Source organism: Canis lupus, chromosome 6 (assembly GCF_048164855.1).
Source record: "Canis lupus baileyi chromosome 6, mCanLup2.hap1, whole genome shotgun sequence".
Taxonomy (NCBI): domain Eukaryota; kingdom Metazoa; phylum Chordata; class Mammalia; order Carnivora; family Canidae; genus Canis; species Canis lupus.
Genome location: NC_132843.1, coordinates 46,775,849 through 46,803,507, shown reverse-complemented (window position 1 = coordinate 46,803,507; position 27,659 = coordinate 46,775,849). Strand labels below are relative to the sequence as shown.

At 36.2% G+C, this 27,659-nt stretch overlaps 1 protein-coding gene across 11 annotated transcripts in view; it reads right to left on the bottom strand.

Annotated features, from left to right (window-relative positions):
* AKT3 (AKT serine/threonine kinase 3) overlaps nt 1-27,659 on the bottom strand; it is a 308,393-nt gene that overhangs the window by 53,176 nt on the left and 227,558 nt on the right. For all 11 annotated transcript variants that reach the window (XM_072830379.1, XM_072830375.1, XM_072830381.1 and 8 more), the window contains 2 exons: nt 15,702-15,824; nt 7,454-7,582 (listed from right to left, as the gene is read on the bottom strand). In XM_072830379.1, the coding sequence (XP_072686480.1) occupies nt 7,454-7,582; nt 15,702-15,824 (252 nt within the window). The remainder of the gene's footprint in view (nt 1-7,453; nt 7,583-15,701; nt 15,825-27,659) is intronic.

The window sequence follows — 27,659 nt, the reverse complement described above, 5'->3', positions numbered from 1 at the left end:
CTCTGTCCTAGCACATACACCTCAGTACAGCTGACCGCGCGCTCTCTAAAGCAATCTCTGGCTAGCACAGGCAACACGCTTGAACAAGATGCAACGCTAGTGGCCGAATCACTCTTATGCACAGCTTCCCAGAAATTTCTCAACTTCCCTGGTATCCCGGAACAACAGACATCAAGGGATTTCAGGAAACTGGGGCCTTTGCCACTGAAGTTAAAACAGCTGATGTAACATACTACAGGCAATCACCAGCATGCAGCCAGTTGGGGTGGATTTTGTCTCTGTTCTTATGCTTCAGAGAATCTACAATTACACTTTATGCTTAACCTAGAATCATCCTAAAGCACTGAATGCAAATATTCATACTGTTAAAGCCAAAACACTGTACATAGCTGAGAAGAACTTTAGGTGAAAACTAGCCGCCACAGGAACTGACTGGCCTCTGGGGAAGGAGCCCCAACTTACTGACACCAAGAGACCGTCAAAGTTGAACTAGAAATATTATTTTCATTTATATTTAAATAATATCCAATTTGGGGAGAAAGTGAGATGATTTTTTTCTTTTATTTATTTATTTATTTATTCGTAAGAGACACAGAGAGAGAGAGAGAGAGAGAGAGGCAGAGACACAGATAGAGGAGAAGCAGGCTCCATGCAGGAAGCCCGATTCAGGACTCGATCCCGGGACTCCAGGATCATGCCCTGGGTTGAAGGCAGGAGCCAAACCACTGAGCCACCCAGGGATCCCCTGGGATGATTTTTAATATTATCCAGAAACAATATAAGCAGTAAGCCGACTCACAACAGTTTCAAGTCCTTAACTATGCTTATACGTGAACAGACAATGATCTACCTGAACTAATGACCATGCTCCTTCACTTCATTTCTGCCTTAATATTGATGAATCCTTTCTGGAGCCATTCAGGAGGATGAAGGTTTTCAAAAAGGCCTTAAGAGGATGAGTGTTGCATGAATTATAAATACATAAAGTAAGGATGCACACAGTATAAGAAGGGCTACTAAAACTTTGTATTTTTACAAAATGCTTAGGCATTTCAGGACTTAGTTTCATAATCTGTTAGATGTAGTAGAATTTCATCCAAGGGATCAGCAAACTGCAACTGTGTGCTACTATTTTGACCTATGGATTAAATGTGCAAACACATGTTAACTTGGACTCATTCATCTCTTAAAATCTCCAAGAGACAATACTGACAAGAACCCATGTAATGATGTCTTTTACATCTATTCTTTGTTGCATTTAAGATAAATACATACAAATTCCATTTCATACCTTTAAATCAAGTTGGGGATCTAACTGCTCCCCACGTCTATACCACTCTGTGCTAGCAACTACCTTTATTCTTAATTTATGGATGCTCCCAGTTCATTCGGAACAAGTGACTGTGTATCTCTGGCTTTAAATTTCTAAGAAATTTAACATCCATTTGTGCTACTACCTCTATAGCATCACGATAACTTCAAGCAAAATCTTTTTCTTAAAATCATCAGCAAAATATTCTGGTCTCTTTCAGATATTTTCAAATTATACATTATACGAAAGATAGTAAAGGTGATAGGCTTCAAAAGACAAGGGAATAAAATGACAGCAAGTGAACGTTTTCTATAAATGAGGTTCTGAAAACTAAGAACACATCAAACAATGCATCTTTAGACATTGGAAAAAAATATTTTACACTTACATGAAATCAAATTATGTATATATTTTTTCTGAATATCAACCACAACTCGATACTATGTATTTTCCAACAGCCAAGCCATTTTTCTGCAATCTTTTTGTTAGTTCTAACTTGATTATCAAATAATTTTTATTTTTACACTATTACAGAAGTGCATTTCTCTAGGTTTCCAAAACCACCTTATTCAACCTTCCCCATCTGTCACCATCTGCTTCTTTTTAGCATGTACTTTTTTGTGTGATCACATAAGCATGTGAAAAATAACTAACATTCAGATGATTATCTGCTGGTACATTTGAGGACTGGGCATAATAAAAGTGAACTGCCAAAACGTACTTAACACTTTTAATTTTGTTGGGTCTTGCATGTAAGCTACATTTGATTTTCAAACTGTTTTACAGTTGGAAAGTTGATCAGGTACTGCTAACTCAAGAGCAAAGCTGAGACTAAATAATTAGCACTGCATAAAATGGTTTGGATTCACTGAGAGCCAAATCAAATAATAAAATTTAACAGTAAGATTTTATATGTGATTTCCAGTTTCTTTTATGATTTCTCGGTTGAAAATACAGTATCAATCACAAAAACAAAATCTCCTCAAAATATATTATTGTCCATAATGTATGGCAGGTGAAGTTTCTTTCTTTCTAATATAGGAAAGAGCAAAAACATGTTCATTTACAACCACAGACAGTAATGCATTTTTAGAGATGTGGGACACTAAATGCATACTTTATACATCTGTTAGGACTTTATTTCTTCAACCTCTTAAAAAAAAAGACATGATTTTTTTCCTTTAACAATAAATATCTCTAATTCTTCATCAAAAGAGATAAGAGAACAAATACTTGTAAATACTTTTTCCCAGAAATGGCATTTTTATATCGTAAGAGTCATCTTTCCTGGTGTTCTCTGGAGCAAGAAAAAGCTTAAGTTTACTTAAAATTTGTTTTTAACATCAGCTATGACTAACATCTCGGACAGCTAACAATCGGTTTTGACTTGATTGCTAAGTCTTTTTTGAAGTATATTTTCATATATCCTTAAGTAGCAAAGCATTTCTGCCAGATTAGATTAAGACAATGGAAAAGGCAGGGGGTGACCACCGCTAGATGAAGCACAGGTGACACTGAGACCTCTCCATAATGTGTAAACAAGTCTTGTGTAGGAAGAGAAAACGCTGACAGTGAACCAGGGAAACAGTGATCAGGAACGTATTCCAGGTCTGACAAGCAACTACAACTTAGACACCATGAAGAAAGTCTGGCACTGATGATGGAATGTACTAGAAATTTCAAGGTTTAAGAAAAGTGAGAGACACCATCTGAAGGGAAGAGACTGGTTTCAGCTCTTGCCCACCCCTCTAACTCTGATCATGTTGATCTGATGACATTATTGCCTGGCTCTCAATTCAAAAGTGACTTTTCTTTATCCAAGAGATCAAACCTCAACTCCTTTGCATTCCAGTCCCCATCTCTCTGCCCTATCTCCTGTCCTCCTGCTTCCCGTTCACTGCCACTGGACCCTCCCTGAAGGCCTACCCACCCTCCCACTACACTTCTCCTCCCACTATGGTGGGCATAACTCTAGTAAAGCAATTATTTTCTTGCACAGTAATGATTGTTTTCTGTCTCTCTTTTTTTTAAAGATTTTATTTATTCATGAGACACACACACACACAGAGAGAGAGAGAGAGGCAGAGACACAGGTAGAGGAAGGTAGAGGGAGGTAGAGGGAGGGAGAAACTCCATGCAGGGAGCCTGATGTGGAACTCCTGTTGTGGGTCTCCAGGATCAGGCCCTGGGCTGAAGGCGGTGCTAAACCGCTGCTCCATGCTATCTGTCTCTTATCACCCGAGTAAACAGCAAGCTACTTGAGGACAAAACCAATTTCTTACTATCTTTGTATTCCCAGCCCCTAACATAACATATGGCACCTAATAAATACTCTGCAAATATCTCTTTAACGAACGAGAATGTTCTTCAGTGAAATGGCCCCTATCAGAGACCAGAGAAAAGAACTTAAAATTCTTGTTCTTAAAAGTAAGAGTAAATACATTCAAAGTTACCCCTATTTAACAAAAATGCAATGATTGACACAAATGCTTAAAATGTAAGAATTTAAATTGCATGAGAAGTTAGTTGTTTCAGGAACTGTCATCCCCAAATGGTAAGGATAGTAAATGGGAAAAAAAGGGGGTTGAGACTGTAATTATAGATCAATACACATCAGCCATGGATACAGAAATAGCTGTTAAAGACCAGACATCTGCAATATTAAAAAAAAGAAAAGAAAAAGGTAAACAGAAATTTCTTACTTGTTTTTAAAAATAAAATGATAATTTCTTGGGAATTATAAAGTTTCAATTTAGAAACAACTGGACTCTTCTTGCATGAAATTCTTGGTTTTGTTCTTCAGCTGATGATATAAGCATGTAAAACAGTACCTTTGCCTCTTAGATCAACTGCTTCTGTATGAAATGTGTTTATCTTCTTCAGAAATAATTTCCCCTGATTGTGACACAACTAATTTTGTTATTCTCAATACACGATAGTATTATCTATGGCGCAGGGATACTTGAACTCCAGAGAAACAAAGAGTGTGTTCTTCATGACATTCACAAAACAACCTTATTCTAGAAAATATGATCTCATATTTGAATAAATAAGGAAAAGTGTTCCGAAAATTTTACCTAATTCATCACAAAAATGGAGGATCTTAAACTCCAGATTTTATAACAGAGAAAAATAATATTGTTGGCAGCCTGCAAGGAAATAATATTTGGAAATGTACTGTCCTTCAAACTATTAGCACTTATTTATATTAGTGCAACATTCTTGAAATGTAATAACAAACTGCTATGAGTTAGGTACAGGTATAGGGAATGCTAGTGTTCTCTATGTATTCCTACTTCTTAATTTCTTTTAATTACCTTTTCCTTTTGAGCATTTATAAAGCATTCATTTTATTTTATTTTATTTTATTTTAATTTTATTTTAATTTATTTATTTATGATAGACATAGAGAGAGAGAGGCAGAGACACAGGAGGAGGGAGAAGCAGGCTCCATGCCGGGAGCCCGACATGGGACTCGATCCTGGGACTCCAGGATCGCGTCCTGGGCCAAAGGCAGGTGCTAAACCGCTGAGCCACCCAGGGATCTCCTAAAGCATTCATTTTAAAAATGACAATTATTCATGTCTATTAAGTGGTCTTGAAATTGTGACTTTGGGGGCCATCATATATGTAGTTAAAATAGGAAGAGTGGCCTTTATGAGATGGACCTAGTTAGACCCCTGATCCTCTTGCTGACAAATCCCTGCTGTGTACAGACTCCATTAAAAAGAGGTTCTGATCCTCAGTTCTCTCACCTTTAAAAAAACCATCTGGGATGCTATCACCAAAGGTCATTCCAAACATGCAACACATATATATAGCAGATGTTCAATAAACTAATATCCATCCACCAAAGATCACTGCCTCCCTGTTTGGCTCCAGCCACACCAATCTTCTTAGAGTTTGAGGGAAGAGTTTCTCAGTTGAGCACGTTAATGTCTCAGGGTTTTACACTAGCTGCTCTATGGGTCTGGAAAGCTTGTCTCCTTTACTTCCACAAGAGCTTTTGCCTTCTTAGCATTCAGGTGTCTGGTCAACCATCACTTCCTTGAGCAGCCTGTCATTAGAAGACTGCATCTTCCAAAGACAACTGCAACAGTGCCTTCTGTGCTCTTCTACAATGGGGACGTGGAGATCGATGTCACCACCCCTTCAACAGGTGTCGGCTCAGACTGCTCAAGCAGTCAGCCTATGACAGAGATAATACATGATTTCCTAAACCAGGCCATAAAGGAGAAGCAATGCACAAATGTTCACAACAGCATTATAGCCCCAAATTGGAAGCAAACCAAATGTTCACTGACTGCTGAACGGATAAACAAGATGTGGCATGTCCATTCAATGGAATATTAGTTGGCTGTTAAAAGGAACAAAGTACCAAGAACATGCTAAAAACATGGATGAATCTTGAAAACACACTATGTGAAAGAAGCCAGGACACAGAACGCAGTAAGAGTAAATACATTCAAAGTATGTATTTACCTAGCCTACAAAGGCTCCCTATTGTAGGATTCCCCTGATATGAAATATCCAGAATAATGACATCTACAGAGACAAAGTAGACTGGTCTGGGTTCTGTTGTCAATGATGAAAATACTGTGGAATCTGACAGTGGTAACAGTTACACACCTGTGTGAATGTAGTAAAAAACCACTGCTGGATTTTATGGTATGTGGCCTGTACTCTAATAAAATTATTACAAATATACCGTGAAAAAGAATTTGCAAAAAACCAACAAAACATTTCTTAATGGTTTACTAGGGGAACAAAAAAGCAAAAACAATGGGAAGCAGCTGGTGACTTGTTCCCTGGGACTTCCACTTTTAGAATCCAAAGCCAGAGAAGTCCAGACCCATGGTGAGGCTGAGGCTCTAGGTCACTGCTCCAGCTGATAGCATGTCATGGTACCAGCAGACTGGAGCATCGACTGCCGGATGAGTGAGGATGCTTCCACGTTCCAGCCTCCAGCCACATGGTCCCAACACTGCTGTAAAGTCCTTCTGGCTGAGGCCCCACATGCTGTGGAGCAGAGATAAGCCATCCTTGCTGTCCCCTGAGTATCCCTGACTCTGAATCAGAGATCACATAAAATGCTTGTTTTTCACTATTACGATTTGGAATGGTTTGTTACAAGGCAATAGTAATTTGAATTCTATCTAAAATAGCTACCATACCACACCCTTCCCTTTATCTAGCTTTATTGCTCTTCCTGACCCTTATATTCATTAGATGACATTATGGTATTTACTTATTTTTATTGTTTTGCTGCAGAGAGCAGGGTCTTTTATGTCTCCTGTAACCACATCACCCAGGCAAATACTTAATACGTAGTTGACACACGATATATATTTATTGAATAAACAAATTAACAAATTATCATGGAACCCTCAGCATGGGGAGGTCACTGTTTGGGACCTCCTTTGGCATGAATTCCAAGATGTAGCTACTGTCATTTCATTAACTTTCCCTATAAAATACTTTCCAATAATGAAGTATGGAAATCCACAATACTATGAATATAAACTGTCTTTGTTTTGATGGAAAATCCAAGATGGCTTATAAAACCGCAAACATTCTTGCTGATGCCATTCGATTATTTGATTTTAATGAATGGATCAAAATGGGCATAATCTAGAAATAAAATGTATATGGCCAAAAATAAGAAGTGACTTACTCTACTGAAGCTATTAGTACCTTTGTGTTCAAAAAATTTAACCGCTACATTATTCTTGCTCTATAATACCATGCTAAACGAGTCAGAGAAAAATAGTTTTGGTTCACATTGGTGGAATTTAAGAAACAAAATAAATGAGCAAAGGGAAAGAGACAAATCAAGAAACAGACTCTTTGTAGTTAAGAACACACTGATGGGTCACCAGAGGGGAGGTGGTGGGAGGATGGATGACATAGGTGATGGTGATTAATAAGAGCCCACTTATCATGAACCGTGAGTCATGTACAGATATGTTGAATCACTATATTGCACACCTGAAACTGATAAAACACTGTATGTTAACTATACCGGAATTAAAAATTTTTAAAAAGTAGTAGGTACTGCAGTGTTTTTTTAAAGCTATATGGTTTACTTCATAAAACATTATGGCCATGTTAGTTTTTCCTATGAATGGAAGCATAGCCTACCTCTGGTGCCAGATACTCTGGTGTGCCACAGAATGTCTTCATGGTGGCTGCATCTGTAATCCCTTCTTTGCAAAGTCCAAAATCTGTAATTTTTATGTGGCCATCTTTATCCAGCATCAAATTCTCCAACTGTGTAGTAAGAAAAATGACATAATTTGTTTTATAGTTTTCAAAAATAGGAAAATACTGCTTTGCAAAATTATTGAATGCTGCGTAAGTTATTTTGGAAAGAGGACATTGCTGTAGTTAATAGAACTTTCAGCACTTACAAACCCTACAGCTTCCTGTCATGTGTAAAAAGAAACATGTTTTATCAAATACTTCATGATGATAAAATTATTGATTTTTTAAACCAATGGCAGTAAGAACCATTATTGTGTAAGTTCTGAGTACTAAAACCTAAGTAACTTTTCAAAGATAACAGCGATCCTTTTTTTTTTTTTTCTTAATAAATTGTGATCTAAACAACCCCAAAGAGACGAGCATCTTCTTCTAGATATATACAGAAGGTTTTCTCAACAATTGCTCTTGGGAATCTATTGCTATTATAAAATATTCACTTACAGAAATGTTTTTTGGTGGTTGTTGTAAATCAAACCTAAATCTTATTTTGTAAGGTAAGGCGATATCCTCTTTTTGAAGATCTTTGTAATAAAGAAATACCAACCCTTTTAAACATAAAAAGAAAAAGAATATCAAAGTCAAACATTCAACAGTTAGTGAAAATATATAGCACAAATATTATAAAACTGGAATCTCTTTGAACCCATTAATTCAAAAACACCAAAGAGAATCATGAAGACTTAACCAAAGAACCAAAGAGCAAGATCATTGACCTCAAGTGGAAATTATAAATGTCGGGAGTGGAGGTGGGGAGTGGAGGGAGGAGTTTGTGCAAAATCAATGCAATTAAAAATAGCAAAAATAACTGATCTTTTCCTCCCAATTTGAACCTAAATTTAGGATTATCATCACACAAGTACACATAGGAGTTCTAACTTGTGATCCTGCAGCATTATATAGACAAGGCTCCTAAGCTTCCTCAGTCATATAGATATAACCTAAAGGTACACACAAGAAAATACATACACAAGAAACACGTGACAAATGTATTAGCAGGATAAATGACATTTAACTTAGTTAAGGAGTAATACTGATTCTCCTCCTTTATGTGATGACATATAACAGTGCTTACCTGAACTTCTGAAGTCAATATCAATTTCAAAACAGAACTCCATATAAGAATATAAATAGATATCATATAAAATGTGATATTGTACTTTGTCATATTATCCAAGGTCTTACAAATGAAAAACCAAATACAAAAAAAAAAAAAAAAAAAAAAAAGAAAAACCAAATACAGTTAAGGAAGCTATATTCACTAAAGAAAACATGAGAAGAGACCTAAGTCCTTGAATATAGTACTTAGATGTGGTTCTGGCTGAACTAAATGCTCAGTGCATGTTTCATGTACTGTACAGACTTCAGGGACATAAGTATGTCTTTCCTTGGTCTATAGGAAGATGAACGAACCCTAAATATATTGTTGACTCTTTCAAAAATATAAGTTCTTTAATTTTATCTAAATTCAGATATCTTGCATCTTCCTTCTGCTCCTCCACTAACTGGAACCTAAAAACCAAGCCTAATTTGCACAGTGGCAACAGGTCCTGAATACTGAAACCAGCCAAAAACATCCAGAAAGAGTCTCTCTATGTCCCTTTCTTCAGATCACCACTGCCTGGCTCTGGTCTTTCTCTTCTTCATGCCTCTTGTTTTCTATCCCTTTTCCTTCTCTTTCAAAAACACCCTCTTCTACTCTTTCCCATCTCGCCCTACTGAGAAGTATATGCCAGAGAGTCTGTCTGTTGAATAAAAAATAAAAACTCAAATTAAATCATAAAATGCTGAAACGTCTTCTGAAAATATTTAATAAATCTCTTTTCATTAACATTATAAAAATTCCTGCTTGTTTTATAAATCAGCTTTTTAAAAAGTGATTACAATAAAATAGTAAGAAATAAGGCCAGCCTAAGGGATGACAGTGAGAGGTGGAGTGAGGTAGCACACTGCAGGGGAGGCAGAAGAGGGCAAAATGGCCATATATGGAGTCAGGGAACACATATTAAGTTCAAGCTTTGTCCTTTCTAACTGTGCGACCTTAAGCATGCTATTGAGTTCTATGTCCCTCAACTTCATCTATGAAACAGAGGTAAGTAACAGGAGCATCCAAGGTGGTTGCTTTGAGAATTAGATATGGAGTGCTGAACTTTACACACCATAAGCATTCGATAGATGTATTGATCATTTATTAACAGTGGAGAGCTTAATGATGACTTAAAAGTTATCACAACGGTGTGTGCTCTTCAAGACAACACAGGAAAGTTCTGGAACAGAACCCAATAAAACACTTTGGTCAGCTCAGTGACATTGTTAAAAACACAGTCGATATTTCTACTGAATAAAACAACAAAACATAAATACTTCATTGTTTTTGAGCTCTTTTTTTTAAAGATTTTATTCATTTATTCATGAGAGGCACACAGAGAGAGAAAGAAGCAGAGAAAGAGGGAGAAGCAGGCTCCATGCAGGGAGCTCAACATGGGACTCGATCCCAGGTCTCCAGGATCATGCTCTGGGCCAAAGGCGGCGCTAAACCCGCTGGGCCACTGGGGCTGCCCTGAGCCCGTTTTTTAATGGTGTCCACCTCCTCCCACCAACTATTTTTGCTTTCTCACCATCTTAAAATATCATTTTTTTTGAGAACGACTGCCAAAAAAAAACAACTTATCCATCAAAAGTATCAACAATAGAGATGCATCCCCTTGCAGAAAGGATATCTCCAAATCTACTCTTGTATAAAGATAAATTGGGGGTAGCCAAGTATCCGATCTTGTTAAAAAATACATAATAATTTGATGCAGATGCCTAGCAAAGTTTCTGCAAAATGTTAAATACCATCAGTGTTGTGATTAACGAATGTGAAGGATGCACAGAATCACCTGGAAATCTTTTCAAAGCAGATCAATGGCTTAAGTATAATAAATTTCACCTGGAAATCACTTCCTTCGTGCATTTAACACTAAAGGGGACTTACTTAATCACACATTCTGTGTAAAGGAGAAATAAAAATAAAAATATTTACAAATGATCTCTTTGGTTCTTTCCTAAATCTCATGGCTATCCTTTTTCCTTTGGCTGGCTGGAAAGCACACAATGCACAGTGTCGCTTACTGTTCAGGTGCTCTCTACTTGTAAATTTCAAATCCATTTGTTTTTTACCTCCAATCAGTCTAGTTTCCAAGACTGAACACAGGCATTATGTTTTTGCCCCATGGGTCCCTCCACTGGCAAAAGCAATGACAAAGTCAAATAGGAGGTTTGAGAGAAAAAATTATAATTATTAACAATCTGAGTGATGCTTATTATCTGTCCAGTTAGAGAGGGTTGCTTTCTAACATTTCGTTCTTTGAGGAGAGAAAAAAAATGTTTAGACCTTACCTCACAGGGTTCCCATAAAAAAAATGGTAACATTTTTACCCAACAGGAGTGGACAGCCTCTACCTGACAAAAGGTCTTGATTCAGTGTATATAAAAAAATATATACTAGATTTGACATCTTTTTTCCTCTATGCTTTGTGGACAAGAAATCATTGCAAGAAAGTACTATGCTCTTTCTTGTTCTTGCTGGTGTCTAGCATAAAATAAAACCCTAAAAATCCTTGCTGTCCTTAATATAGTGCTTCTCAACACTTCATAGTACAATTACAAATGAAATCTGTAGGGCGTATCAGGATCAGTGGACAGGCTGCCTGAGGCCAGAGCTGACTGACCCAGAGGCTCCCTGAGCCACCTGCGCACTGCGGGAGGCCATGGCTTGGGCACACCTGTGACCCATCTATGGTGCACAGGCTGGGAAGCTCTGATACACGCCAGGCTGGCTAAGTTTTTGTACACTCCCTAATATTCTAATATAGATACACATTCTAATATCTAAGTATTGTACTTATCTCTGAGGTATCATTTTATTTAAATGGATGACACTGTGATTAAAAGAAGGAATGAGAACAGCAGTTCCCAAGGGCTCTGACAGCTGTTGGACAGTATAAGCAATCCCCCTCACTCACTCTTAGGCTCCATCATGGCACCATTATGTCAAACCCAATGTTCCATACCAAGCTGCCTTCGGGCCCAAGGATGGCATAAGGAATGTCCTCTGCATACTGCCCTCTCAGGTTTAGGGGTATCAGTGTCAACATGTCATACAAGTTGACCTGTAGGAACTTAATGACCACAGAGTTAAGACTGTGTGTTGAAATACTGAAGGAAAAACGTCTCTGCTTTGACCTGCCTGAGCTAGTACAGGATTCCTGACGTATAACAGCAGAGACCCCACCTGTGCGGCCAGGCTGCTTAAGAACCCGCCTACACATAAGGAATGTAGCCCAACAGTACAATTTGATTTTCGAGGGTGAAAGGGTTCTTAATGGCAGTGGCTTAAAATTTTTATAGAAGAGGGAATCCAGAGTGACGGACAAGAGTCAGAGAAGTAGGAGCTGGGGGATGGGTCTCGAGACTCGTAGGTAAAGCCAACACACTGCTCCGGTTTAGCCTGCGGGTTTATCTGGGGCAAGTGTCACGAGCTGAAGAAGACCGAGAAGACTCTCAGACTATCCTTTTGCACCAGCATCGAGCATCGGAACCTACCTAATCTATTTGTTGGTTTCTCATGCTAATAATATAAATGGTCACATTAACCATGAAATGCTGTAATTAGGTAGAGAACCAGATCAGATGAACTACCAATAGAATGTGGTAGCAATTGATGTATGATTTTCTGCCGTTTGCCCTCTTATATAAAGTCTAGAGAAATTAATTCTTAAAGAATTCCAGTATCCTTATATGCACCTTTGCATATGTCCCTACTCAGCTCATTCTGTACTTGGATGGCATGGACTTTGAAAAGAAAGCTTTCACTTGCAAAATAAGAACAAGCAGAAAGGAAGATTTAATATAATTCGCATTACTGATAAAATCTCAAAAGAGACTTCTTCAAATTTTTACACTATCATGAAGATATGCCAGTTTTTCCTAAGTAATCACAAGAGATTTGAGTCCTCACTAAAAGAGAATTTCATATTATGATGTGTATTGATAAACTAAGCAAACTTACTTTGAAAAGTGCAACAAAAGTTGTAATAATTTATCTGCTGCTATGAATACCAACTTCATTAGGAACTATGAACTAATAAAATATCTTAAATTAACTTGCACATGAAATAAAGTTTTCCCTCCAATGATCAGTCAGGCACCAGCAAATAGGTACGGATTTCCTTGAGAGACGCAGCAATGATAGGCATTGCAAATGGATTTGCATTTCAATAAACATAAGGTCATTAGTAAGGAGATGATCAAGACAAATCTGAGGCTGATCAATTAAAGTGGGTACCTAAATCAGTATTTGATGATGCTGTTTTCAATGTATCTGGTGAAAATATATTTAAAACACCCATTTTCCTATTTTTGGCAGCTTTATTCAAATTTTAGATTTACAAAGATGTCCTCTAGTTAATCCAATGCATTCCTTCCCCCATGCAGATTTCATTTCAACTCTAGACAGGCAGAAGGGTGTAAGGAGCAGGATACCGGGCCTGGATCTAGGATTCATGATTTTCATAATCTTGACCAAGTCACCACCTTAGTCCCTGACTTCAAGTAAGTCACTTGCTAGGCTTCCAGCTTCAATGACACCACCTGTCAAGTATGGACCAATTTGAAATATCAATGATCCCACCTATAGGATCTCATTCTGTTACGCACAAACCTGTGCACTACAGATACCAATAACACTTGTATAAATTTGAATGCTAGGCTTTTAATGTCACATGTATTCTTCTCAGTGTGTATTCATGTGGCTTCTGTCCTGTGTTCTATATTTACTCAGACCTTTAAGCTAATACTATATTTTAAGAAAATAAACTTCAGAGAGCAGAGACCACCTAACTGTCTAGTAGTAAACTTAGTGGTTTATGAATAAGTAACTACATGGACTGGTATATATGTATATATATTGCTATTTAATGATCTTGGTCTAATTCCAACATCAGAAAGGACAGGGCAATGAAACTCTTATTAAATGCACTTTAATATACCAACATGTTGATTCATTTTTTAAGAAATGATTAACAAAGACTATTGACCAAGACCATCCCAATGATATCATTCACTGCTCAATACTGGCAATCAGATGAGCATTCTTTTCCCGTTTGTTTAGGTTGATAGTTCCTGCTTCCAGCAGAAGTATTCTGAATAGGTTACTGAGTACTTACAAATTATTCTCATCTCCCTGAATCGAGGAAGCCCTCCTTTTCCCTATAACTAAGATCCATAGAACATGACACTTCATGAATGGGGAGAACAGCCTCAGAGAAGAGCTACTTCTAAGTCATTCTGGAAATGCTACATTTCAGCATGTCATATAACTAACTTTCCTTTCAAAAAATACCTAGATTCAAGACATGTAAACATCACTGGATTATTTGGCCATGCAGACATCAAACAGGGGGCTTCATTTTGTCACATTCCTGATTACAAAGACTTCAGGCTAAATACAATCACACTGTTGATTTGGGTTCATTTCTGGTGCACTTTGGCATCCGTGATCTAAATGGTTTACAGTCGTATAGTTCATTTTTCCTAAATATAGTATTTTATAGCTTCTTTTAAACTTTAACACATAATAGGTTATACATATACTATAAACTTCATTGTCAGCGTACCAAATACTTTGCGAGATGATCAGCCTTAGGGTCATTCACAGGGTAAATGTACATGATAAGAACATCTTAAAAGAACCCAGGCAAGTGCTTAGAAAACTTAGGAACCCCAGGTGTTTAAAAGGGTGGGGAGAATTGTGATTTCTGTTACAGTATGTAAATGTATACCTCATTTCATACAGACTGGATTTCATAAAAGACTTCTATTTCTACAAATCATAGTTGAAATGAATTAATATTTAATAAATCGAGCAACTCTGTATCAAATCTTAAGCCAAGATTACTAAATGATTTACTTTTTTACAAAGTAAGACAGTCACATTTAGAATGTGTTCAAAATGTGTCATGGTACACATTTCCTTAACGTGGCCAATCTAATTCAAAAGAGTTGTGTGACTATCATAAATAAATAAAAATTAAAAAAAAAAAAAAGGTATCCCTGGGTGGCGCAGTGGTTTAGCGCCTGCCTTTGGCCCAGGGCGTGATCCTGGAGACCCAGGATCGAATCCCACGTCGGGCTCCCGGTTAATGGAGCCTGCTTCTCCCCTCTGCCTATGTCTCTGCCTCTCTCTCTCTCTCTCTCTCTGTGTGTGTGTGACTATCATAAATAAATAAAAATTTAAAAAAAAATTAAAAAAAAAAAACAAAAGAGTGTCATGAGAATTACTACTATCTTTTATGGGCAACTCCAGGGTTTGACAAAGGATGGCCTGTGAGCGAAATTTAGCCTACCACTTGGTTTTGCAAATCCAGTTTGACCAGAACATAGCCAGCCATGTTCATGCACCTACTGCTCTACAGGCACAGAGGGAAGCAGTTGCAGAGGCGACTATGGGCAGCAGAGCCTATCTAGTCTTTACAGAAGGTCTGCCAATCCCTGAGCTGTTCCGAGAGTCTTGTCAGGAAAAACTCAGAGAAGTCAAGTCACTACTGTCCATAAAACAATCTAGTACTTTTTAAAATGGAAACTAAACAAATTAATCAAAGGCCTTATTAAAATGCTTCAGGTATTTAAACCCGTCACAAAGTGAATACCAAAATCAAATTAAGTATTTCCTCCCAAAAATATCTTACGTATTATAAACGTTTCTTCATAACACATCATATGATGGTAGAATGTAATAGTGAAACTTAATTTAGAATGTCTCTGGCAAAGTCACTTGACACTTTGTCGGATGTTTAACGTTACTCATAAATTTCCAGAAAAAGGAAACTATTATTGGTAGGTCATATTTGATCAGAGCAGTCAAGCAGAAACTATGGCGCACGTGAAAGACTCGGACATAAAGGAACTATGTACGTATCAGTGAATGGAATTCCTGTCAAATGCAATGAACTACGTTCTTAAACAGAGTGCTTTTTTTCCCAACTAAATCTGCTTTTCTCCAAACTGTGTAACTTTGTAATTACTTTGTGTTTGTCCCTGTAGTCTCTGCAAAAACAAATTTTGATTACTTTTTTTTTTTTTTTACCTTGAGATCACGGTACACAATCTTTCCGGAATGTAGATAGTCCAAGGCAGAGACAATTTCTGCACCATAGAAACGTGTGCGGTCCTCGGAGAACACCCGCTCTCTCGACAAATGGAAAAACAGCTGCAGGGTAAACAGCAGGGACAGGATTGTAATAATTACTGATTTAGTGGGGGAAATTAACACAAACATAAAACACCTCTCATCACCATATTGTGATGATAGATAGTGTACTCTCAGTGGACACTGAGCACTCTTACACAGCAGCTGGCTTATCTTCTCCAGGTTTCCAAGGGGAGACTGCGAGCTGTTAAATCAGCGTTTTAATCAATATACCAATCTTGTTTAAGGCATTCTGCTTGCTACCCATTTAACCTTCAGTTACCAGAGGAAAAAAGTATACATCATCAGATTGCATTTCCTCCTCACTATACTGTTGCTTCCCTCTTTCAAGGATTAGGCGTTGCATTGAGACATGATTAAAATAAATGTAGAGAACAGAGATGTAATATTTCTACTTAATTATTTGATTTACATTTGATTTCAGAGAAAGGATCGTTGATGTGCTAAAACTGATGGATGTGAACTTGTGATATTCTACAACTGTTGTTGCTTCATCAAATCTCTAGAAATGTTTTCAAAGTCCAAATCAATGTTTTCTACAATGACAAACTATAAGGCTTCATTTTGGTAATGGCCAAAAGGGACTGAGACGCTCTTGTTATTCCCCTTATGGTTCTATGTCTACAATAACTGCCACACCAACCTCCCCTCATATAATTACCTAAAACCATAAGCTCATTCACTTCCTATTCATCATCTACAGGACAGACCACTCTGCAGTCAACAGGTATTTCCTTCCTGGCTGCTCACTGTGGCCACACACTCAGTTCCCCTCTAAAGCCTAAGCCAGCTCCTTATTTAGAAAACTGCCCATCTCGTCTCTCAGTTCAACAATGCATCTAGGGAAGGAGCAGGTTCCAGGCACTATGAATGGACTTCCAATGCACTATTTCACTGTATTAAGAAATCTGCCAAGAACAATGAAAGTTTGTTGACAGTGCTGAGTACACTGCCAGGTATCAAGGTAGGTACTTAATACACATCTGTGATTAAAGAAATGAACCAATCAATCAGTGTCTCCTTGACTATAAGATCACAAACTAACTACACCTTCTCATGGATTACGGACTCTTAGCGCTTCTACAAATGTGTAAGAATTACAGTTAACCAAGATTTGTTCCTCACACACCAAATCCTAATTTAAGCAACATAAAAAACAGATTCCTTCTGACAGATTTCTTTCCTTTTTCCACCTCCACTGAAGAGTCTATCATTATTTTAAGATAATCTTTACACATACCCATTGTCACAGTAGAGTGGGAGGGAATATGACATAAGAATTGCCAAAAAAGACTGGCTTAACATTAGTTATAGTAAAACTAAAATATCTGACTAACAGTCTCTAAACTCTAATGCTCTCTACTATCTTGTCATATTTTATCAGGTCTACGATGTTCTTGATTGGAATTCCATCATCATTTTAAGATAGCCAGAAACAAAGAAGTTGCCAATTAAAGCTATAACCAACCATCAAGTGTAAAAGGCATTCTGACTGCAAAAATGTTAAAATACGTCTTACAAATGATCCAATATAGTATGCCAAAAATCAAACCAATGCATACAATTGTTCAGGAATATTTCTTCAAATTTACTCATTTTATATAGGCAGATAATATATATTATTAATGTGTTACCATTCAAATGGGGATGAGAGGAGAAAGAAGTATCTATCACCAGTAAAGCCATTCTGAAAAATTTCTGGGTCAAAATAATTTCTGCCATGCTTTATTCAAAATATCACTAACTTGGATGAAGGAACTCCTATGATCTCTATGTAAATTTATGGCAATCTTCTAATGGGATGAAAATATTGTTTACATTTCTGAATTTTTAGAAAAATAATGTAAAGCCTACTACTTCCTCATCTACTGTATTAAAGATATAGATCCTCCCTAAATCAATATAATACATGCAAGCTTCTAGATCTTTATTTAGACCATATTCTTCAATTTGTCTCCCAGCCAATTTCTATAAAAATATCAGCTAAAAAAACGATACTTAAGGAGAAAACTATTTCTCAATCTGCTGTCCTCTGATGTCTACCCGTTTTACCTTATGGAACTTATTTTTGCAAAGATAACCAAGAATCTCTTGATTGCCAAATTCAATGATCTATTTATAGTCTGTACTTCTTCCTGTTCTGGACCTGAGCACATCGGCTGTTGGCCTCTCTTTGGCTTTGGTGATAAAGCTCTCTCCTGCTTTTCTACCTAATTCTCTATATCCTCAGTTTTCTACCTTGGCTTTGAACCAACTTTCCATTTAATGAGCATTAATTATTTTAAAGTCACTGTGTTGAGCACCAGGGAGAGACAAAGATGGCATACAGACATAAAGAAATCATATGAAAACAATAAAAGACCAAAGCACAAAGAAAAAAATGGAAGGGACACAGACAATTAAAATGAGCGGAACACAAATGAATACAGTTTATGAAAACATATCACTTATAATAATCAATGAAGTTGAGATAAAAACAAAAATGAGAGAATTTAGCATATCCAGAAATAGCATTGTCAGTGAAAGTGCTGGGAGATAAGTATCTTTATACACTGGTAGCTGGGATGTAAGCAGATAGCAACTTTTCACAGGGCAATTGGCAATAGATACTAAGATAATTTTTAAAATACCATAGTTCCTCTTTAAAAAAAAAAAAGGAAAGGTAGAAGTCTTCAAAAGGATATTCTCTGTAGTAGTACATATAATGGTAAAAATGCAAAAACAGCCTTCGTGCCATGTGGAAAAATAAAATTAGATTTTCATCTAGTATCACACAAAATAAAATTCTGATGTAATTCATAGTTAAATATAAAATATTAAGCTAATTAAAAACTAGAAAATAAGAATGAAAAGCCCACAGGGCCAGATTTACCCCCTTGCTCTATACAACTGGGCAAAAATACATAAAACGGAAAAATGACAATTGGGAAAAAAATTTATAACAGAATCCTCCTTAGATGCTGGACAACAGGCAGTGCAGGACTAAGATCTTTGTGAAGAGAGAAACAAATGAGTGAGACCTAAAACCACTGGTCTTCTGTCTGAGGGCACTTTGTGGAACATGACCAGCAGGAAAGGAGGTCCCAAGCATAACTCAGAGGTCTCACTATTGGAAAGTGAAAAGCAGATTTTGAGGAGGGTAAGGTGGCTAGCATTTGCAGGTCAGAATGAATATCAATGAGGAAGATGCTATACAAAATCCGCACACTGAGTCTGCTGCTGAATATATAACAATGCGTGGGTCAGGTTAAGCTCTATGAGAACAAGCAGAGAAGGAATGGACATCTGTATGCCAAATAATTCCTGGAGGTCACTCAGAGCTGAGATGTTCAATTTCTAACCAGTCAGAACAGTGTCATTACCCAACAGCCTGGCATTCAGTAGACATTTTAAAACAGCCAAAGTTAAACACACAAAAGCTAACAAATATGAAGAGAACAAAATCCAGACATCCACGTAAAATTCCAGTGATCTGGTACTCTGATTAACAATTATGAGACAGAGAGATGCAGAAAATGTGACCTATAACCAAGAGAAAAATCAGTCATTAGACACAGACCTTAAAAATAGCAGAAATGATGTAACAGTTTGACTTTAAAATTGAGTAGAAAGAAGAGATAAAGGAAAATAAAAGCAAAAGTAAATGTGACTTCTAGAGACAAAACCTATAATATATGAAGTAAAAAATCCACAAGATGGGATTTACAACAAATAGACATTGTAAGAGGAAAAAAAACCCAATCAATGTAAAATCAGAGTAAAAGACACTATATAAACTGAAACTAAAAAAAAAAAAAAAAAAAAAGCCTCAGGAACCTGTTGACAGTGTCAAAGAGGCTAACATATGTATAAAGGCAGTTCCTAAAACGGGGAGGGAGACACTTGCAAAATCATGCCTGAAATTCTCCCAACTTGGATAAAAATGATAAACACATAGATAAGTGTATTTCAATGAACCCCAACATGATGAAAGTTTACAAGCATGCACAAACAATCAGAACATAAGAAGTCAGACCATATGCAAATCACAGAAAAACCAAGGATAGAAAATCTTAAAAAAATTCTATGTGTGAGTGGGGAAACATTACATATCGAGGAACAAATAGGAGGATAATCCTAGACTTCTCAGAGGCTATATGAGTAAAAAGGCAATGGAACAACACACCCAAACGGCTAAATAAAAAACAAAAAAGTATCTTAAAAATTCTGCATCCAGTGGGAATAATCCATAAAATAGGAAGCACATGTATGTGAGAAAAATACTAAGGCCAGGGAAAAAAACAATGGAAAAGATCAAGTGACATGACCACAGGCTCACAAAGAGCCCAAAGTACTTTGCATCCTCTCCAGGAAGGAAGGAAAGGCTTCCTAAGAAATGTGGCACCTGGGGGTGTCTGTGAGGTTATGGCCTCCGTAGCACAGCAATATTAGTGTTAGAGCAAAGGCTAGTGTGACCAGGCTCAGCTTAAAAGCAAGCCTGGAAAAGATCACTGTTTATAAGTAAGAACAATTTCATCCAATAAAAAGTTATCAGGCCCAAAAAGAAAGGGAAATAGAACCCATTACTAGGAAAAAATATGAATAAGTAGAAACTGACTCAGAAAGTGACACAGATGACTGAAATAGAACACTGTGATAAAACAGCTATTAAGATATAGTCTAAAAGTTCAAAAGGTAGAAAGAGAAGCATAATAAGGAAATAAAATGGGAAATATAAAAGGAAAAGTCACAAATTAAATTCCAAGAAATAAAGTCTGAGACGTCCTAGATGAAAAATGAAAAACTGGATTGAAAGAACACAGTATGCTAGACACTGGAGGAAAACCATGATAACAGACTTCAAGACACAGGAACCAAATCCAAAATTAAATATAGGAAAAGATATGAAAAAGATGGACTGAGCATTAATGAACCGTGAGGACAGTATCCCACAGTCTAACAAGTGCGTAAGTGAACTCTTAGGACAGGACTAGAGAAACGAAAAGAACAGAAAAATATACTTGAATCATGTCCAGAAAGCTTTCAAATTTGATGGAAACTCTAAGCCCAGATTGACAGTCTTAAAAAAAAAATGGAAAGAAATGTGAAGAAAATCCTACAAGGCACATCAGAATTAAATAGCTGAAAGCAAGTGGTAAAAGGAAACCATGACAGGCCAGGGCGTGGTGGTAATGAGATACAGTAACCACAAGGAACAAAGAATGAGAGCAGATTTCTTGTCAGAAATGGTGCAAACCAGGAGAAAGAGGAGAGGCAGCTTCATAGTAATTAAATATAGAACTGGCAAACCACAATTTTATACATAGCTAAAATATCTTTCCAAAAATGACAGCAAAAGAAAGTCTTCTGGGGACATTCAAAAGGTTAGAGAAATCATCCTCAGAAACACTGCACTATAAATGCTCAAGGTAATGCTTCAGGCTGATGCAAAATGGTACCAGATGTAAAACTGGGTCTACACAAAGTAAAGAAGAGACTGAAAATCATAACTGTGTGGGTAAATACACGTTGGATTTTTCTTATGTTTTTAATCTCTTTAAAAGACAGTGCTGATTTTAAACAAAAATAATGCATTGTGGAATTCATAGCATATGTAAAGGTAAAATGTATTAACAATAGCACAAAGCCTGAAGGGGGAAAATGAAGGTGTACTGGTGGAAGGGTCTTACAATAGTTAAAAATGGTACAGCCTAACTTGAATATAAAATGGGGTAAGTTTGGGGTGCTTCAGTGGCTCTGTCGGTTGAGTGGCTCTTATTTTTGACTTAGATCATGATCTCAGGATCATGAGATTGAGCGCTGTGTCCAGCTCCACACTTAGCAGAGAATCTGCTTGAGATTCTCTTTCCCTCTCCCACTGCCCCTCCCCATGCTCACACCCACTCTCACTCACTCAACTCTCTCAAATAAATCAATAAACCTTTTTAAAAAATGGAGTAAGTTAAACATGAATTTGCATTTAAAAACCAACCCCCCCAAATTGTAGTTCCCCCCCCCTAATTTATAAACAATGTGTTAGTGAATTCTACCAAACTCCTGAAGAAGAGTTAATAACAATTTCATGCTCCAGAAGACAGGAGGAAGAAACACTTCTCAACACATTACACGAGGCAAGCATCACTTTAATACAAAACCAGACAAAGATATTATATGAAACAGTGCTTATATATCCCTCAAAATCATAGATGTAAAAACTTAACAAAACTTTACCGAATCATATCCAACAAAAGATGATAATATGTCATGACTAGTGATGGTTAATTCCAAGAATGAAAGATTGGTTTAACATTTGAAACCAATATAATTTGTCATATTAACAAACAAAAAAAGGGAAGACCATATGATCACCGCAAACAATGCAGAAGCAGCTTTTAAGACAACTTAATGGCCACTCATACTAAAATCTCTTAAAAAACTGAGGAACCAAGAGAGAACTTCCTCAACCTGATAAAAGGAATTTAAAAATGTATAGCTAACATCACACTTATTAATAATGAGAGACTGAATCTCTTTTCCCTGAGACCAGGAACAAGGATGTTCACTCCTTTCATTTAGTGTACACCGGAGTTCCTAGCCAACTGAAATAAGGATAGACAGACAGACAAATATATAAATGTCATACAGATTGGAATAGAAGTAAAACTGCCTTTATTCACAAAGTGCAAATCTATCTACATAGAAATTCCAAAGAAATTTACCCCCCAAATTATAAAACTAGTAAGTGAGCTACAAAAGGCCATGGGATACAAGGTCAGTACACAAAAAATCAACTGTATTATATGCTAGCAACAAACAACTGGTAATGAAAAAAATACAAAAGAAGGATGTAAGGAAAAACTTAAAAAGTTATACAAGACCTATATGCTGAAAATTACAAGACATTTCAATAGAAATTATAGAAGACATAAGTAAACAGATATACCGAGTACTGCTGGATCAGAACAGTACTATTGCTGACATGTCCATTCTCCCCAAACTAATCTATAGACTCAAAGCAATCCCATCACAGTCCCAGCAGACTCTTTTATAAAGATTAAGAAGCTGATACTAAACTGATACGGAAATGCATGGGATCTAGAAGGAACACCACAATTCTGAGAAACAACAGTGTTCTTCCTGATTTTAAGATACACTTTAAAGTTATAGTAATCAAGTCAGTATGGTACTGGTGTAGAGAAAAATACATCAATTGATGGAACATAATAGGGAATCCAGAAACAAATATCTGGCATCAATTTTTGACAAAGGTGTCACAGTCCTTCAATTGGGCAGAGTATAGCCTTTCCAACAAAAGATGCTGGAGTAACTAGATATTTACGTGGGAAAAAAATGACCCTCAAGCCTTACCTTACCATATACATAAAAATCAACTTAAAATAGGTCATAGACCTAAATGTCATAGGTACAACTATAAAAGCTCTAGAAGGAAATATTTGTGACTTAGAATAGACAAAGATTTCTTAGATAGCAGACCAAAAAATAAAAGCCAGAAAAGACTAGAATTGATAAATTGGGATTTCAAAGTTAAAAACTACTGATGTCAAAAAATATCAGGGAGATTATGATAAAACAAGGTACAATATGGAAGAAATTATCTGTGAAACATTTGGCAAACTACTTGTAATCAGAACATATAAAGAACTCTTATAACACAATAAGAAAACAATCCAATCAGTAAGTAGGCAAAATATTTAGACAGGTCACAAAAAATGTATTTGAACAGCCAAGAAGTCTGTGAAAAGATACTTATTATCATTAATCATCAGACATATGCAACTTAAAACCATAATACACTTCTATACACTGACTAGAAGAACTAAATTAAAATACTGACCAAACCAAGTGCTGGTAAGGATGTGGAATAACAAGAATTCTCATAAAACCAGTACTGGAAATGTCAAATGACACCACTACTTTAGAAAACAGTTTTGCAATTTCTAAAAAAAACATAAACATATGCTTACTATAAACTCGGCAATGGTACTCCTCAGTATTTATCCAAGAGAAAAGAAAACTTGTACATGAATGTGCATATCCCCTTTAATAATAAGCAATAAGTGGAACTAATCCAAATGTACATCAAGAGCAGGGTAGATTAACAAGCCTTCCTATAGCCAGGATTTGCATCAAGACTCAGCAAGAAAAGTCACAAGGCTAGGGAGAAATGCAAAAAATGGATAAACTCCAAAACAACAGGTTGAGGAAAAGAAACGCACAGAACAGAAAATATCGTATGAATCCATTTCAAAGAAATATCAGACATGGTAAATCAAATCTTTAGTGTCAGAAGGTAGGTCAGTGGCTGCCTAGGGCCAGGTGTGGGTGCAGGATGGAATGAGACATGGCATGACAGGCTGTGGCAGAACTTTCTGAGGCCATGGACATAGTCCACCTCTCTATTATAATGGGGACTCCATGCATATACATGTTTGTCAAAATTCATGTACCTGTATATTTAAAGTAAGCATGTTTTATTGTATGTAGATTATACCTATGCAAAGTTGATTAGGTAATGGAAAAATCTAAATGTTCAAAAATTTGGTTAGGACTTAATAAATTATAGTATATCTATATAATCAATCACTAGACAATTAGGATATATTTTAAAATAGTGAATAAAATGGAAAATATGTGTACAGTATAAAACCAGGAAAATACACCAACATGCTAAGAGCAATTATTGCTAAAGATGGTGAGATTTAGAGTGGTTTTTCTGTTTTATACATTGAAAATTACTTGTGATTATTTGTTTAATATTAATTCCCCAAAACACCATGCATTCCTTAAATACAGAGACCATCTGTCTTGTTCACGTCATATACTAGGTACACAGCACCGTGATTAGCTTATAGAAAGCAGTCAATAAATTTTTCAACTGAACTGAAATAGCTTTGGCTTTTTGATGTTCTGCAATGAACATGCAGTTGTTACATTTATAATCAGTAAAAAATGTACAAAGCTTTCAAATACATGTACTATTAATATTAACCCTTGTGACAAATTTAATACTCTAACTTTGTCTTCTTGGCAGATACACAAGGAAAAGAGAAAGACTAGGCAAGTACCCTATAGTTTTGCTTTCTTGGCACCACACCTAGTATTATGCACACATGTATTATGTGCTTAATAAATATGTCAAGAATAAAGGGAAATTCAAAAATACTTTTCAAATAATTATTTAGAGGGAAAATAAAGTTAACAGTTTTAAAGATAAAGTGTTTTTATTAGAATCATAATAAAATCATATAAAATACCTGAAGGTTCCTTTGTTCAAAAATAATAATGCATTACTTGGTACTCAGGCAAAAAGTGTATGTTTAGAAATTTAGGCTCCTTTAAGGGAAAGACTACATATTTTTTTGTGTATTGTACTTAGTCATGCTGTTAGAAAACACTAATGTAAATAGATTAACTTACTAAATAAACAAGTCTGTACTTCATTACAAAACTCATAATAATGTTTTTTTGAAAATAAATTGCTGTATTTTGAAAAAGTTCTATTCTTTTTTTTAACTCAAGAAAAATTGACATATTATGTCCTACTAGTTTTAGGAATACATCATAGTGATAGTGACTTGGTATTTTTATATATTATGAAATGATCTCCACAGTAATTCTAGTTATGATCTGTCACCAGACACCATGTAAGCCCTATGTTGTACACCACATCCACATGACTTATTTATTTTATAACCAAAATTTTGTATCTCTTAGTCCCCCTTCACCTATTTTACTCGCCCTCCTCCCTCTGGTAACCCACAGCTTATTTCCTGTATTTATCAATAGATTTGTTTTGTCGTTTGTTTTTTAGATTCTACATATAAGTAAAATCATACGGTATTTATCTTTCTCTGACTCACTTCACTTAGCATAATGTTCTCCAGATCCATCCATGTTGTCATGAATGGGAAGACTTCTTTCTTTTTTTATGGCTCAGTAAGATTCCATTGTATATGTGTATATTTGTATATATACACGGGTGTATATACAAAATAATAAAACTAAGTTATATGTGTATGTGTGTGTATGTATATATGACATCTTCTTTATCCAATCACCTACCAGTAGACACTTAGGTTGCTTTCAAATATCCTGGCTATTGTAAATAATGCCGCAATGAGCATAGAGATGCATATATCTTTTCAGATTACTGTTTTCATTTTCTTTGAGTAAATATCCAGAAGTGGAATTTGTTGGGTCATTCTATTTTTAATTTAAGAAACTTCCATGTCATTCACCATGGTGGCTGCACCAGTTTGAATTCCCACTAATTGTGCACAAAGGTTCCCTTTTCTCTACATTGTCACCAATGCTTGTTAATTTTTCTGCTTTTATTAACAATCTAATGGGTGTGAGGTGATATCCTATCGTCACTGTTAGTTGCATTTTCTGACAATGAGTGATGTTGAGCATCTTTTCATGTGTCTGATGGCCATCTGCATGTCTTCTTTGGAAAAATGTTTATTCAAGTCATCTGCCCATTTTTAACAGAGTTCTTTTTTATATTAAGTTGTGTAAATTTTTAATATATTTTGGATATTAACCCTTTATCAGATGTATTATTTACAAATATGTTCTTCCATTCAGTAGAACTTTTCATTTCATTGGTGCCTTTTCATTTCATTGGTGGTTTCCCTCACTGTGCAAAAGTTTACTTTTTAATGCAACAAACTTTGCAAAAAACAAAAAAATCTAGACATAGAAAATTTCTAAGAATTATCACTGCAAGGGATCCCTGGGTGGCACAGCGGCTTAGCCCCTGCCTTTGGCCCAGGGTGTGATCCTAGAGACCCGGGATCAGTCCCACGTCAGGTTCCCTGCGTGGAGCCTGCTTCTCCCTCTGCCTGTGTCTCTGCCTCTCTCTCTATGTCTATCATGAATAAATAAAATCTAAAAAAAAAAGAATTATTAATATTTTAAATTCAGTTTTTTTTCTTGCAAATACTACTTTTATATTTTTCAGTCATTCCTTGGTAATATATATATTAAAAAAAAGGTGAACTAGAGAGTATCAAAATATGCTTATTTCCAATGATGACATTATTATAATATCCACTGAGCTTAAAACCTGCATATCCTGAAGATGACTAATTAATTAAGCAACAAGACATGTCAGTCTGCATCATATGCAGATCAACATGTCCCTTGGGTTTACAAAAAGACTTAAAGAATGGCTCTGGCTCACCCACAGAGAAACAACGCAATGACACTTACTTAGTCTGTTTAGGCTGCTATAACAAAATACTTAAGATTGGGGAGGTTTATAAAAAAAGAGAAATTTAGTTCTCATAGTACTGGTAAATCTAAGATCAAGGCACTGGCAGACTGAGTGTCAGGTGACAACCTCCTTCCCAGTTCACCAATGGTTGTCTTTTTGCTGCATTCTCATATGGAGGAAGGGCAAGTAAGCTCTGGGATCTCTTTTATAAGGGGACTAATTCCTCCCACAAGGCCTTTACCCTCATGACTAATCAATCACTTCCCAAAGGCCCCACTTCCTGGTACCATCACACTGGGGGTTAGGCTTCAACACATGAGTTTTCTGGTGAGAAGGGGACAAATACTCAGTCTATCGAAAATACAACACAATTGGAATAGTATTAATTACATAATGAAATAAACACCTCAATACTTAATTTTATAGGATCAAATGGAAGTATTCTTACATTTAACAGGCAATTCTTCATATAATTATCTTCCAGATAATGTCTATCCTTTTCACAAGCTAAGCTCATAGTTTGTATTTATTTCACACAGAAAAATTAATGCAAAGTAATCTATGTTTGTAGTTTTTAAGTAAGGTTCTTTCAGAAATGACTGTGATATAGACATAAG